Genomic DNA, 15903 nt, shown 5'->3' on the forward strand with positions numbered 1-15903 from the left:
CAGTTGCCTCCGCTTCAAAGACCGTCAACCCACGCATATTATCACGTGGCTAGTTGATCACGTTACCACAGAGACATAGAGCGTGTGGAGGCTTCACGCCATCAACGCACAACTCACCACGTGACCCACCTAGAGCGAACCACATTATAGCAACCAGAAGGAGGTTACCACATGTGACTCTACCCTCCCTAGGAACCGGACCAATTTGATTGCTAAGGAGACCTGGCTGGAGTCACTCAGCACACCCTGGTATTCAAACTCACGAACTCCAGGGGTGGTAGTCAGCGTCTTTGCTACAAAAAAAAAAAAAAATGCAAATGCATCTAGTTCACATTGACTAATTTAATGATGTTACAATTTGGCTCATAAAGATGTCATATTCTTCATTCTCATATTCTTGGTTCAGTTAATAGATAACGTTATCACATATATATATATAGAGAGAGAGAGAGAGAGAGAGAGAGAGAGAGAGAGAGAGAGAGAGAGAGAGAGAGACAGTGTATATGTATATGTATATATATATATATATATATATATATATATATATATATATATATATATAACTTTAACAATGAGTAACAATCACGTTTTTGAGATTAATTGAGTATTTCTTGAAAAAAGCAGGTCTGTAACAAATAATCTAAAAAATTCTACAGTACTATTGAAGCATAAAAAGCAAACATTTTTCATTCAGAACAAATAGAGATAGGCCTATACAAAAATGTCATGTAGGCAGTAATTTACACCAGTGTGAATTAACATCCAAACTATACAAATGTCTGACTAAACCAATCAGAATCAAAAGAAGAATCAAAATAGTTTTCCTCTTATTCATAAATAAGATATAATTACTTCAGCTGCAAAAATACAATCCCATAAAAACAGTAAATCATAATGGATGATTATATGCAATATCAAAATGTTTGTTATTAAATAATTTTTGATGGTCAGCGCAAAAAAAAAAAAAAAAACAGTGCCCTACAGTAGAAAAATTCAACATAACAAAATTTGGAAGAACAACTGTAGAGCAAAATTTCCAAATACAAATTGAGTCCTTGATATTTTGAAGGCCGCCATTAACCTATTCAAAATTTTGATGGCTGTTATTACAATTCTCACACTTATCTTGATGATTCTACCTATACAGATCTCTCAGATCATCACGGCTTCCTTTGCGATCATCGTACCGATCTCTGAGGTCATCACGGCTTCCTTTGCGATCATCGTACCGATCTCTGAGGTCATCACGGCTTCCTTTGCGATCATAGTACCGATCTCTGAGGTCATCACGGCTTCCTTTGCGATCATCGTACCGATCTCTGAGGTCATCACGGCTTCCTTTGCGATCATCGTACCGATCTCTGAGGTCATCACGACTTCCTTTGCGATCATCGTACCGATCTCTGAGGTCATCACGACTTCCTTTGCGATCATCGTACCGATCTCTGAGGTCATCACGACTTCCTTTGCGATCATCGTACCGATCTCTGAGGTCATCACGACTTCCTTTGCGATCATCGTACCGATCTCTGAGGTCATCACGGCTTCCTTTGCGATCATCGTACCGATCTCTGAGGTCATCGCGGCTACCTTTGCGATCATTGTACATATCTCTCAGTTCATCACGGCTTCCTTTGCGATCATCGTACTGATCTCTGAGGTCATCACGGCTACCTCTGCGGTCATCATAGCGATCCTGTCTGTCTTCATAGCGATCTGTAGTGTAGCTATTTCCGCTGTCATCATATCTCTTGTGGTGGTCTTCTCGACCAGGACTTCTGTCTGGAAGAACATTGAGGCCTATATGCAAGTTAGCATTCTTGTCCATGTTTGTTTCGGTTATCTCCACATGCTGGTCCTGTTGATTAGTACTTTCTTCAATGTTCAACTTCCTTTGGTCTGTAAACTTGTCCTCAACTTTTTCTAGTTGTGGATTGTCATGGTATTGCACCACTGGAGCTCTGAGGAAAAAAATAAAAGCATCAATAAAAAAAACAAATGTTAATGACCAGAGAAACGGGACATTTTCAATCACTCAAGGACCAACAATCCCTTCAAGTATTGCATCCAGAGCATCAATGGAGACCTACCCCACTTCATACTCCTCTGGTTTCTGTTTACGTTTGCAGCAGCAACAGATGATTATTACAAGTAACACAATTCCAGCAATACAACCACCGATGATGCCAACTGTGGCAGCAAGATTCATAGAGGCTGTAAAATTATAAAGAAATTAAAATAAATGTCAACTCGAAACAGCATTCACATTTCGCAAGACATTTTACTTCCATAACGTGACATATTTAACGAGAAAAACGTAGGCATTACTCACAAGGCATTACAGACAAGGTGAGGTTACATCTGGCTGATCCAACCTTATTGCTCGACAGGCAGACATAGAAACCTGATGTGTCCATGGATACATTGAACAGAGACAGAACTCCATTCTCTGTAACACAAATCATGTGTACTTTATAGTGAATACAGACAGAAATAATAATTACCTAATTGGACCCACTTTATATTAGGTGCCTTTAACTACAATGTACTTAAGCATTTGATACAATTTACTTATTATTTACTTATATGTGGTTGCATTGTACTTACATTTAAAGTACATGCATTTAATCACATCTGTAGTTACACTGTAAAACTTACCCGTACCTCAACAGCAGCAAATGTGAATCTTGTGAGACTTTTGCAGAACATGTAGTTACACAAAAAGTACATTGCATTGTATGTATTTTAATGTTAGTACATTGTAGATAAAGACACCTAATATATAGTGGGACCCACTAATACGTTAAAGAAGACGCAGAACTTACTTTCAGTGGTTTTGGGAGGATACGGTCGAGGTGAATTTTTTACGTCATACGCCTCCCATTTGTACGTAGGTGACGGAGAGCCCTCTTCAGAGAGACAGGATAGGCTAATATTGTATCCATATTCTGCTGTGCCAACTACCTTACAAATGGGTTGTGATGGTGGAACTGTAAGACAAATGTAGATATCCAGTCACCATTTGTGACAAGAGTCTGCTCTCCACATAAAGATCTGATATCCCTACAGAAAAATACAGCTTAAATCAGCTCATTTTAGCTGGTTTCCGAGCCTGATGGTCAGGCCAGTTTGTCACCTGGTCTTTATAGGGATTTTGAGCACTTTTAATTTTGAGTAGGGAGACCAGCTAGGTGAGCGAAACTAACTTGGCCTGGCTTGACAGGTAAAGGGATAGTTCACCCAAAAATGAAAATTCTCTCATAATTTACTCAACCTTATGACATCCCAAAATGTTTATGACTTTCTTCCTTCGGCTGAACACAAACAAAGTTTTTTTTTTTAAATATCTCAGCTCTGTTTGTTCATTCAATGCAAGTGAAAGGACAAAACTTTGAAGCTCCAAAAAGGACAAGAAGGCAGCAAGTAATCCATAAAAAAAGTGATATGATCGGTGTGGGTGAGAAACAGATCAATATTTTTTACCATAAATTCTCCTTCCTGCCCAGTAGGTGGCAATATGCATGAAGAATGCAAATTGCCAAAAGCAATAGAAGAAGAATGTGAAAGTGAAAGTGGAGATTTATAGTGAAAAGGATTTAAATATTGATCCCACACCTATCATTTCACTTCAGAAGACATGGATTAACCACTGGAGTCTTATGGATTACTTTTAGGATCCCTTTATAGGCTTTTTGGAACTTGAAAGTTCTGGCCACCATTTACTTGCACTGAATTGACCTACAGAGATTAAATCTTCTTCTAAAAACCATTGTTTTCTGCAGAAGAAAAAAGTAATGCACATCTGTGATGCATGAAGGTGAGTAAATAATGAGAGATTTTCATTTTTGGGTGAACTCTCCCTTTAAACCATCTAACCATCTAAGGCTGGTTTAAGATGCTTTTCTCAGCAATGTGTAAAGATTGTTATTTTGAAAATGTATTGGTTTATAACTTTGACAAAGTGCCAGAGCTCTCACCCTGAACCAATAGATAAGTTGTGCCAGATGGTTGGCCGTCAATATCTCCAGGAATCTGAACAGAACATTTGATTGGTCTGCTTTCTTTAAGAGTGACTCGTTTTAGTAACAGTGTTGACTTTCGAGCCTCAAGGTCAGCTTCTATGATGGCTCTTCCTACATAGTCTTGTCCAATGTCAATAAGTAAAGTATTGGAGTAGTAGGTCCCAAAAAAAACCTGTGAGGACAGCATGAGGGAAAACATGAAGAATAATTTTATGACTAAATGGCAGTGTTTGAAACTTGCAATTAGTTCTATTTTTACACTTATTATGGTTAGTTGTTGTTTTTTTTTTTAGGTTGGCTGAGGTTTATCAACACTACTAATAAAGGTAAGGATATGGGGCTTACGTCCGATCCAGATTCCTCAGTCTTATCACTACTCCATGTGATGATGATCAGGTCATTCACTTGTTTTTTGGGTTTAAAATTACATGTAAAGGTGACATCTTCACCCCTGTCAACCTCAATGGAAGCCTGACTCATTGTCACATCCAATCCAAAAGTAGTAGACATCACTTAAAGGCAAAAAGAGAGAACTTCATAAATATTATTCAAAATTTTTACAACACAGAATTAAAACAATAATATTTCACAAGACGAGTTGTGAAATATTAAGATGAGTGATAATGGCCTGACAGTATTTAGTAATACGCTTTAGAGTATGCAATGTGTATTTTTTTAAAGTCCAGGGAATTTATGTTAACATTTACAGTATTATTTTTTTATTAGTAATCTAAAGTTTACTAATTATAATTTATAAACTTATTTTTACATTTGACATTTTTTGCAGACATTTAGCTACATCAATTGATTAAACATACATGAATTGTAAAATCCCAAATGATCAATATTTATTAATTACAGTATTCAAGTATTAATATCTGTTAAGTATTTATGAAGTGGGTACAAAATGACATTATTTTTCATGTAGGCCTACTTGTTTCACAATGGGCATTTTAGGAACAAAACACTGAAATCAGAAGACATTTGAAAGAAAGAAAAAAAGTAGATTCATGTATTTGTAGACAGAGTATCCCATCTGGAAAAACTGAAAATTAACCTTTGTGGGCCACATTATATTATCTTACATCTCTTTGATTTGATTTTGCCAACTGACCTCAATGTAAATATTAGGAAAACTAATCACCTCACCTGACATTAAATGTAGGCTGCAAAAAATCAGCTTCCAGTTTGTCATTTTATCGTTGTCCAATTGTACAGCAATAGAGGGTGGTCTTCAGGCTGATTTTTATTCTTAAAATATCCTTTTCTTTTGGCTCTCCGTGTGCTCACTAAAACGGTTTTACTTCTGCACCTGTGTCTACCGCACCTTTTTTGCACTTTGGACTCTTTACCCAACCCTTACTCTTCCTCGAAGCTTTAGAACTAATATTGTAGCAGATGTAATGTCATCACGATCATATTGTGGCTAATTGATGGGAAATCAGTAGTTACACATAGTTAACAGTAAGGAACATAAGCATGTTACACTGCATATATTAGTTCTAAACATGCCTACATTTTATTCAGGTGGATTTGTGTTGCTACAATATCCCTTGATTTAACATTTGTTTTGCACAGTGTACAACATCGTTAGCTTTACTGTGTGTTTGACGATAATAGTGATTAAATATATGTTAAAAAAAATTTAATAATTCAAATACACAATGGAACCTTGGAGCAAAAACAAAAAACGCTTCGACTGGTTTCGAAACACTAACTAGTGAACTGCCATAAACATTCTGGATGTGGACTCCATCTGTGATGTATTACTGTATTTGGCCAGCAGAGGGTAGTTTTGGAGACACCATAGGCACATTGAGAACAGGTAATCTTCCATTTGTTCAAGAACTGAAATATTTACCCGACGACACGATGGTGACCAAAAACACCAGTTTGTATTTTCTCCACTATTGCTCCATGTTTTGCCTTGTGACACATGCTTAGCCGACATTTAGCCCATGGGTCATTCCAGAATCAGAATCAGAATGAGCTTTATTGCCAAGTATGTTTCCACATAGGCAACAATGAGTTTTTCTTGGTGACTGAAGCTTCCAGTGCACAAACAATACAACAACAAGACAGAGATAATGAAAAATAGAATAGAAATAAAGAGTGAATAGAAATATAAGTATAAATATAAAATACACAATTAGACAAAGATATACATATAGTTTGCACAAATACAAATCTGTTATTTACAGTGCAATGGAATGGAATGCAGAAGAGGTAGGATATGTTATATAATATAATTGACTAGGCTGTGTATTGCGTGTAATTATAGCATAGTTTTAACTGTTCATGAGATGGATAGCCTGAGGGGAAAAAACAGTTATTGTGCTTGATGGTTCTGGTGCTTTGTGCTCTGTAGTGTCGGCCAGAAGGCAACAGTTCAAAATTGTATTGGGATGGGTGAGTGGGGTCCAGAGTGATTTTTACAGACCTTTACCTCACTCTGGAAGTGTACAGTTCTTGAAGGGATGGCAAGGGGCAAACAATAATCCACTCAGCAGTCCAAACTGTCCTTTCATTCCAGACATCTGGCTTTAAAAACAAACATGAGACAATGAAGCCAATGAACATTGAAACACTTTACAATATTTGAAGGAGACAGGAAAAAAAAACTGGATCTCCCATGTTTGAAATCAGTTTATATACAGTATACAGTCATTTACAATACAACAGCATGCTTACTTGTCCCTGACAATCAAGCTTATTTGTTTGATTCACATTTTTTGCCTTTTTTAAAAGGGATAATTAAGCTAAAAATGTAATCTCTCTCAAAATGTACTCACTACCTTGCCATCCCATATGTGTATAACTTTCTTTCCTCTGCTGAACACAAACTGAGATTTTTAGAAGAATATTTCTGCTCTGTAGGTCCATACAATGCAAGTGAATGGTGACCAGAACTTTGAAAGTCCAAAAAGCATAAAATTGTAATCCATACGACTCCAGTGGTTAAATCCATGTCTGCAGATGTGATATGAAACAGAAACAGATCAATATTTAAGTCCTTTTGTACTATAAATTATCCTCCCTTCCCAGTAGGTGGCGATAGGCACAAATAATGTGAATCACCAAAAACTGTTTCTCACCCACACCTATTATATCGCTTCTGAAAATATAGATTAAACCGCTGTAAGTAATATGGATTGCTTTTATGCTACATTTATATGCTTTTTGGACCTTCAAAGTTCTGGCCACCATTCACTTGCAATGAATGGGCCTAGAGCTGAGATATTCCTATACAAATCTTAATTTGTGTCGAGCAGAAGAAAGAAAATCATACACATCTGGGACGGCATGAGGGTAAGTAATTGATTAGAGAATTTTCATTTATGAGTGAACTAGCCCTTTCACCATAAAAGTTTATTATCAATTTCAATACAATGGCCATAGCAAAGCTTATCCATTTCCTTTCTTTCTTTTCAATTTCAGTACAATGTCCGTAGCTAAACTTGTCAATTTCCTTTCTTTCTTTCTTTCACACATTCTTGAATGTCCAACTCAGTTATGTTGATCAAAGCCCGTCTAATTGTTTGGAGGAAGTTCTGGGCAAATTCAAATGCATTGTTGCGAACTCTCCAATCTGCCAGGCTGATGCTGTGAGTGGATCGGGCGAGCGGCTGTATTGTGTTTTCGTATGAAGGGTTTGAGGATTTGAGCTTAAATATTCAAAATGGCGGACGGAGTAGCAGCGAGTCAAGATGAGAGTTCAGGACCAGGTAATCATTACTGCATTTTACATATTCATATTCATATTCAAACACACTTTCTCACAAGCCAGAAAGCGCGGAGGGAGAGCGTAAACAAAACACTTGAGCCCGATGTTGCAGTCATATGCACCCGTTTAATAAATGTATCAGGGATTCATTCTCAGTCTGTGCGACGGCGAGTTAAAAGAAAAAAAAACCCTCCTTTGTGTGATTAGAGCTGCCGCGTTACATATTCATATCGCCGCCGAGCAAACTCCGCTTAGCATATTTTATTAGTAATATTTGGCGACGGCACGCGGGATTTTTTTGCACCGTCCCTGGGCAGCGATTGTACGAATTTTACAGTTAATCATAACTAAAGGCTGCTGTGTGCATGCTAGGTGGCTAATGCTACTCCGGCGGCTTTGTGTTGCTGTATTGCGCCGTGAACCAATCCCACATATAAAGGTTTGAATATTCATTCGCTTGCAATCAGCCGGCGTCTGCGCAACGTGTTTACGGGCAAAATATAAAACAGCAGAGCAGAGGGGGTTGTATGGTGTACAGTTAGGACAGGGTTTTTATTTTAGCGCAGCGTGATTTTTCTTATTTTTTTTATTGCCCATTCTCATGCCTTTTGTGCCCATTGCAGGCGTGTAGCCCTGTTGTGTTATTCATGTGGGCCTTCTAGAGCTCAGAATGCGGTGTTCAGCATATTCTATCAGAATGAATCCATTTCATTGTCGGACGATGGTGGAACGTGCCGAAAATGGAACTCTATGGCAACTGAAACACTGTATCTAGATAATTCGTGAACAAATTGATACGTTGTAACAATTTGGCTTTTGTTGTCCGCCCGCACAGTGTGTTACTGTAACACTGTATCAGCTTGACTGCTTAAATATACGTTATGCAGGCATTATGCCAAGATTATTTGCTAGTCTAATAGGCGCTGTCTGAACGGTAATGCTCCTCCACTATTGTTCCAGCAGCTGTTTGCTTTTGTATTTACTCATCTCGCGCTTAACTGGATTTCATTATCCCTGAACAGCTAAACATACTGTTTAAATAATGACAAGTATGCATGTATGGTCACAGTTTAGTTGTAAGTTTGCTAAAGAAAACCACACTTAAATCACATGTGTCCCATTACAAAATCAACTGAGAAGTAACATGTATGATGTTTGGTCTGGCCAAGGAATTAACTTTTGATAGTATGAATTACTTTTGATCTTGCAACGCTTACTGTACATACAATAAACTTCTGTTTGTTAATATTAATAATTACAATAGTAATCAACATTTTAAAGCATTTATTAATCTGTTTTAATGTTCTGAAAATACTTATTGTTCATTGTTAGTTAATGATATGCATAATGCATGTTAATGTATACAGTTTTAAATTAAAAAATATGTACTAGTATATGTTGAAATTAACATTAAGCAAGATTAATAATGGCTGTAAAAGTTTTATATTGCTAGTTCATGTTAACAAATACAGCCTTATTGTAAGGTGTTGCCTTTTTTATTTGCATACATGATTGCTTGTTTAACAATGATTGAAAAAGAAATGTGATTATTTATTTTTTTTGGCTGTGGTTTTTGTATCTGTCAAATTATTTAAATTAATTGATGTCAGCCTGCCATTTAATATCAATGCTTTGATTACATTGGAGTTAGTAAATGAGCATAACAGTATGGTTTTTAGAGGTGCCATGAGGGAGTCAGGTGTATTGAAACTTCTTTCAATCAGATAACATTTTCACTATGCTGGGCTTAGAGAGGCAAAGACATGCTGTAACATGTTTGTTTCCTGAATCCACTGCTCATACCAAGTGTAAATTACACACATTAATCCTTAGTTTTGTTTTTGTAGCTGACACTTTTAAAACGAAATGTTGAAACTTTATGGCACTTTGCATCTGTCTGTCTGTCTGTTTTTTTTCTTTCTTCTCCCCATTCTTCTGTTAAGGCTACATTGTACAGTTTATTAACTAAACGATTAAAGACCATTAATATGTGATTTTCGTCTGCCTTTGAGAATTTGGCAGAACACAGTCCTGTTGTGTGTTTACTTTAAGTCATTTCAAACCCTCTTGGCTTCCTCCAATCTACCACATATTTTCTTTTTAATTTTTTGAAATAATTTTAATGGCTCCAAATAATTGTGCTCCGTGAATAGTTTCCTTTATATAATCAAGCCCTCCTAGTAGGTCTACACTGACTGGCTTTAATGTTTCTCCAAGGCCTCTGAAATTCAAGAGTAGACTAATTTTGTTGTCAAATGTAGAATTTGAATATGTGTAATGTTCTGTGTTCATAGTCACTTGCAATATTGAAATTATTTTGTCCCTTGTAGTATATTCAATCATCGTTTCCATAAAATGCTCCTAATGACGTTCCTATTTAAATTACTGCAATATTTGAGTATAACCATTGTGAAATATTTTCTGCTTATTTGAATATTGTTTTCCGGGATAGTTTTGGTAATTGACTGAATTGTTACATGGTTTTCACACAAGTATGGCTTTGGACAAGATATAATCACTTTTTATGGTCATTTACTGAAAAATAACAAACAACATATGTATTGCAGTAGGGCTGCACAATTAATCAAAACAGTAATCGAGATTACAAATACAGCTCCTGCAATTAACTACTCGTGAAAAGTGTCAATTACATAATTCAATTGTGATCTTTCCTGTAGAGTCAGGATATTCTATTTACAAAATGTTTTGGTCCATTGTGTGCATGAATGCAACAGACAATCAGAAAATCTGTTTAAAGGGATAGTTCACCCAAAAACTAAAATGTGTTATTTACTCACCCTCATACCATCTCAGGTGTGTATGACTTAATTTTCTTCAGCAGAGCACTTTTGAAGAAAAATGTCTCTGCACAGTAGGTCCTTAAAATGCAAGTGGTGATCCTACCTTTGAAGCTCCAAAAGTTACAGACAGCATAAATGTCATCTATACGACTTCAGCGGTTAAAATAATGTCTTCTAAAGCAAAACGATCACTTTTGGTGCGAAAAAGATAAATATGCAAGTATTTTTTAACTATAAACCATCGCTTTCGGTCAGCAGCAGTATGTGCGTGTGACGTAATCACATTGGCATGTTCATGTGAGAACTGACTCATGTGCGACACACCCGCAAGAGCAGCGCCGTTTACAACCGAGGTTGAGGAACGCATAACATGCTTCGTTGGTTTTAATTTAGAGCTGCATTTGTATCTGTATGTTTCTCACAGTGGTGTGTTTGTGCACATCGCTTGTCCTGGACGTCTCAAATGAGAGAAAAACTTGAGATTACGTTCATAACAGGGCTGCTCGATTATGGCAAAAATCATAATCGCGAATATTTTGGTCAAAATTGAGATCACGATTAGTCATCGACTTTAGAAACTTCATGCATTTATTGAACTTAGTAATATTTATAACAGTGGTTTTCCTTGAAATTGAAATGTAAACTACACTGGGTAGGGGAGGAGGCTATTGTCGTTTGGTAATTATTTTATGTATTTTAAGTATGGTAGACAAATAAAAAGCATCGCCATCATTAACATCAGGGATGCTCACACTTCTATGGAATGAGATCTACTTTCATCATGTTATTGCAGCAAGATCTACCATGTACAATAAAGGCTATACATTATCTCAATACCAAAATGTTAGTAGTCTGTAGTGAAATTTGACTATTCTCAATACCATCTTCAAAACCAAAACAAATAAGACAACTAAATAATATGTTGATTATGGAAGAAAGGTTTCAAGTTCTTTAGTTATTCAAGACTAGTAAACAGTCAGTAATAAAATAACAATAAAAAAAAACAGCAATTCATAGAAATAGATTGAAAATAATAGAACAAGAATTAAGAAAATTCTGTGCTTTTTTTTTTTTTTTTTACAGCTTTAAAAGTTTTTAGTAGACTGATATTCAAAAAGATGTTCAGTAGGCTATCATGTTTTCAAGTAAACATTCAGAATGAAATGCAACATATAACTGCTATACTGGTCTTCACTCTATAATTATAATACATTAATGCTTTTAAAGCTACTAAAATTACTCCGTCAAGAGCAGTGTTTATTCTTGTTTTCTTGTTCTGGTTGTTTGATTATTATAATGACTCACTACAAGGCGTTAGCTTACTTTTATACTTACAATTCTGTCATTTTAATACAAATCCTATTTTTCTCCGCTGTTTATGTTCAATGTAGACATTACTCTCTGTGTGTACTTGAAAACCTCACCAAGATGGGCAATTTGGGGAAATTTTTAAATGTTTTTGACTGTTCAGGCGCACATTAGCACGAGCATTTTCAGAACACATGCGCATGTTCAGCACACACACATATGCCACCTGTCAATCAAAGAGGGTGCAGCTGTTACTAGATCGCTAGCGATTTATAAAATTAAATGCTCTGGATTACTTATGCAGATTTTTACAGCAGAATAAGAATATTAACGTTCTAATAAGTGACACAGGCCTAGGCTATCACAAATATTGCCAGTTTTTGTTTGTTATTGCCATTTTAATCAGTCTGCTTGTCCGAACAAGGCCAAGTAAAATTCTCTTTCACATGCCACAACCGTTAATGCCGAGCCTTGATTAAATATTGTATTCAACATTCTTGGATAAAAAAAAAATTCTGCAGTATAGCAGAGCTAAAGTAAATGTACGTTGTTTCAAATGAGTTTTGATATTATTTTGGAAAACAAGCCAAAAAAGTAATAAAACATTTATTTTGTAACTTCACAAGTCTATTAAGTTAAGTTTTCTATTCTGAACAGAGCTGCATTTACTGATTTTCTTCGTAAGATACACACAGTGAACGTGACGCATATATTATGATACAAGTGACGAGTGTCCCGCGTCCCCACACCACAGTGTTCATTAGCCGGGAGAAGATTCAATCTCTTCAATGGTCACTTCTCTCGACTCATAGATTCGGGACTGACTCCACAGAGAAATGCCAAAATGAGTTTATTTTCATAACTTTCTTATTATTTGAACATTAATAAAGGATGCTTTAAAGATATAATGCCAGGGTGCTTCATTGCGAAATGGCACAATAATCGTTTTATCTTGATTATCTTGTTTTCATAATCGTTGGAAGCCAAAATCGTAATTGAAAATCAAATTTGATTAATCGCCCAGCCCTAATCCATAACATGCCAGCGGGACTACATCACACGAGAGACCGCGTAACTCTTCCCAATCATGATTGCGCATACTGCTGCTGACAGGAAGCGATTGGTTTATTGTTAAAAGTACTTAAATATTGATCATTTTATGTAGAGCCACAATTGTTTTTTTCAGATCCTCAGAGAGTTCTTTGCCATGATGTGCCATGTTGAACTTCCAGTGACCAGTATGAGGGAGTGTGAGAGTGATGACACCAAATTTAACACACCTGCTCCCCATTCACACCTGAGACCTTGTAACACTAATGAGTCACATGACACTGGGGAGGGAAAATGGTTAATTGGGCCCAATTTGGACATTTTCACTTAGGGGTGTACTCACTTTTGTTGCCAGCAGTTTAGACATTAATGTTTGTGTGTTGTTATTTTGAGGGGACAGCAAATTTACACTGTTATACAAGCTGTACACTCACTACTTTACATTTTAGCAAAGTGTCAGTTCTTCAGTGTTGTCACATGAAAAGATATAATCAAATATTTACAAATATGTGAGGGGTGTACTCACTTTTGTGTGATACTGTACGTCCACAAGCCTGCAACTCGGACCCATATTACCGCGTGTTGATTGAAGAATAGCTTAAAACAGGGGTGTCGAACTCATTTTCTGCTTGGACCACATCAGTGTTTATTTGTGCCCCTAAAGGACCGGTTGAAAATGTGGCACCAGCACATGCTTTGGTAGCACCCATGCAATTACCATTGAAATGCACATTTGACAGTACAGCTTTGATTTTGAGGTTGGGATGTAGAAATCTTATGATATGAACATCTGTGGAAAAAAATTAACACCTAATTTTATATGGCTAAATTGAAATATTGTGACTGTTTGACTAAGTTGGGTCTTTACAGATTTCTTTCATCAGACTCCTGTTGATCAAACTAAAGTAATCTTTTTGAATTTAAGACGGCTAACAAACCACCTACAATCAGAGAGTGTTACATGATAACAGATTTTATACAAAACTGATAGCTTAGTCCATAATTATGAAAATGCACCATAGTTCGTCCATAGTATCCATAGTTTAAACAATGATATTTGTAAGTAGGGCTGCAACTAACGATTATTTTGATAATTGATTAATCTAATGATTATTAGAATGATTATTCTGGGAATTATTGCAACGATTAATCAGTAAGTAAATTTTTTCACTTGGTTGTTGTTCTGCGAGTGCAGTAAAGACAAAATATAATTATATTCAAGATCTATTCTCTAAAAGCAAATATAAATATCTTATGCTTATCGTTTTTTAAAGGAGTTTTAGATATTTATTTTTGAAAACAAGCCAAAACAAAAACAATTCAAAAACGTATTTTTGACCACACAGAGAAATGCCAGTTTCTGAATTTGTAGTTATTACATGATCCGCTTCCGTATTATTTGATCGTATTATTGAATATAAAGCTATAACGCATTAAAACTGCATTTAAGATGTAGTGCCGGGGCGTTTCCTTTAAAAAAAAATTTGATTCCCTTTTCTCCCAATTTGGAATGCAGTTTGTAGTTATTTACATGATCTGCTTCCTTATTATTTGAACTTTAATAAAGCTATAACACATTAAATATAACTGCATTTAAGATGTTACACCGAGGTGTTTCCTTTTTTTGTTTTTCTTTTAAAATTTATCACCTTTTCTCCCAATTTGGAATGCCTAATTAGCTACTTAGTAGGTCCTCGTGGTGGTGTGTTTACTCACCTCAATTCGGGTGGCGGAGGACAAGTCTCATTTGCCTCCGTTTCTGAGACCGTCAATCCGCACACGTTATCACGCCACACCACGGAGACTCCCAGCATGTGGAGGCTCATGCTTCTCTCCGTGATCCACACACAACTTACCATGTGTCCCATTGAGAGTGAGAACCACTAATAACGACCTTGAGCAGGTTACCCCATGTGACTCTACCCTACTTAGCAACCGGGCCAATTTGGTTGCTTAGGAGACTTGGCTGGAGTCACTCAGTTTGTTTTAAACTAGTTTCATCACAGATCCATAAGAGTTTCGCAACAGACAGTTCTGTATCGCATTCAAACAGGTTTCGCAATCCTCGCCGCGCATCTCACTGGTTCATAAGCAAATTTAAAATATTCTGTGCGTTTGAGTCTAGATCGCAAATTACTGCACCTGCTCTGCCCTCGTGCTGCTTTATCCATGATTGAGCAGTGTAGCGCTGTTTCATTCCACTTTTGAAGCAAGCAAAATGCGCTCCAAAGCATACAGATGGCAGGAGAAGACTCATTAATATTCACAAGGAAAGCACTAACTGATTGTTCAGTGAAACGTTGCGATCCCCTGCTATCCAATGTTTTGGAAATGAGCTTGCAGGCCACTTGAACTTAAACGAGTTTGAAACGTTATGTGGTGACGTCACTAAGTGCATGTATTTTTGTGTGTGTGGTAGGATCCCTTTCACAGTGTAGAAAGGACACAGCTTACTTGGGCTGACAAGCGTTATGTTGCAACAATAATATTAAACAAACCATGTGAAATCCCAACAGCGGCGCTCAATTCAGAAAAAAATAAATGCATGTATGCGAAATACTACTATCGTTTTTTAATTGGTCTATTAGAATATCAGGAATGACAACCTAGTATTCTAGGTTGTCATTCTGTGTATAATTTATTCAAAATGTAAATACAATTTGAAAACACTTTTTAAATTTTGTATGCAATAAAGCAATTAAGGAACAATTAAGCTTGTTTTGTATGTGTAGCCTACATAAAGAATTAAAGTATTTCGAAAATGAATAATTACAATATCAAGCGAAATATTCATAAATTATGATTTTCTTCATAATCATGCAGCTATATGTAGCAGTTTGGTTGAAATCTGGTATTCCGCTGGTCTTGTTGGTCATGTATTTCATATACAGGTTGGCATTCTGCAAAGTTCCTTTTAAATTGGCTCATTTCTATGCTTGCTGTGTCAGATTTTTGTTCTAATATGTAAATCTCTTGTAATTAAGATCAGCTCTGAAAA

At 36.3% G+C, this 15903-nt stretch overlaps 2 protein-coding genes across 16 annotated transcripts in view; one reads left to right on the forward strand and one right to left on the reverse strand.

Annotated features, from left to right (window-relative positions):
* Positions 1 to 1125: 1125 nt before the first annotated feature.
* Positions 1126 to 5317, reverse strand: gpa33b (glycoprotein A33 (transmembrane), paralog b). Its single transcript, XM_052142931.1, has 7 exons — positions 5172 to 5317; positions 4368 to 4534; positions 3978 to 4194; positions 2826 to 2990; positions 2333 to 2449; positions 2091 to 2214; positions 1126 to 1961 (listed from the first exon to the last, which is right to left on the reverse strand). The coding sequence occupies exons 1-7, from the start codon at positions 5215 to 5217 to the stop codon at positions 1136 to 1138; spliced, it is 1662 nt and encodes a 553-aa protein (XP_051998891.1). The 5' UTR covers positions 5218 to 5317; the 3' UTR covers positions 1126 to 1135.
* Positions 5318 to 7617: 2300 nt separating this feature from the next.
* pou2f1b (POU class 2 homeobox 1b) overlaps positions 7618 to 15903 on the forward strand; it is a 28262-nt gene continuing 19976 nt past the window's right edge. For 13 of the 15 annotated variants that reach the window (XM_052142712.1, XM_052142723.1, XM_052142714.1 and 10 more), the window contains exon 1: positions 7618 to 7747. In XM_052142712.1, the coding sequence (XP_051998672.1) occupies positions 7702 to 7747 (46 nt within the window). In that variant the 5' untranslated portion in view covers positions 7618 to 7701. The remainder of the gene's footprint in view (positions 7748 to 15903) is intronic. The other 2 variants (XM_052142721.1, XM_052142722.1) reach the window with 1 other exon arrangement.

Source organism: Xyrauchen texanus, chromosome 14 (assembly GCF_025860055.1).
Source record: "Xyrauchen texanus isolate HMW12.3.18 chromosome 14, RBS_HiC_50CHRs, whole genome shotgun sequence".
Classification (NCBI taxonomy): Eukaryota; Metazoa; Chordata; class Actinopteri; order Cypriniformes; family Catostomidae; genus Xyrauchen; species Xyrauchen texanus.

Coding starts and splice junctions, on each gene's coding strand:
- gpa33b (XM_052142931.1), bottom strand. CDS start 5,217: ATGACAAACTGGAAGCTGATTTTTTGCAGCCTACATTTAATGTCAG. Junction 2,991..3,977: donor AACTTATCTATTGGTTCAGG/GTGAGAGCTCTG, acceptor TTTGTCTTACAG/TTCCACCATCACAACCCATT. Junction 2,450..2,825: donor TCCTCCCAAAACCACTGAAA/GTAAGTTCTGCG, acceptor TTTGTGTTACAG/AGAATGGAGTTCTGTCTCTG.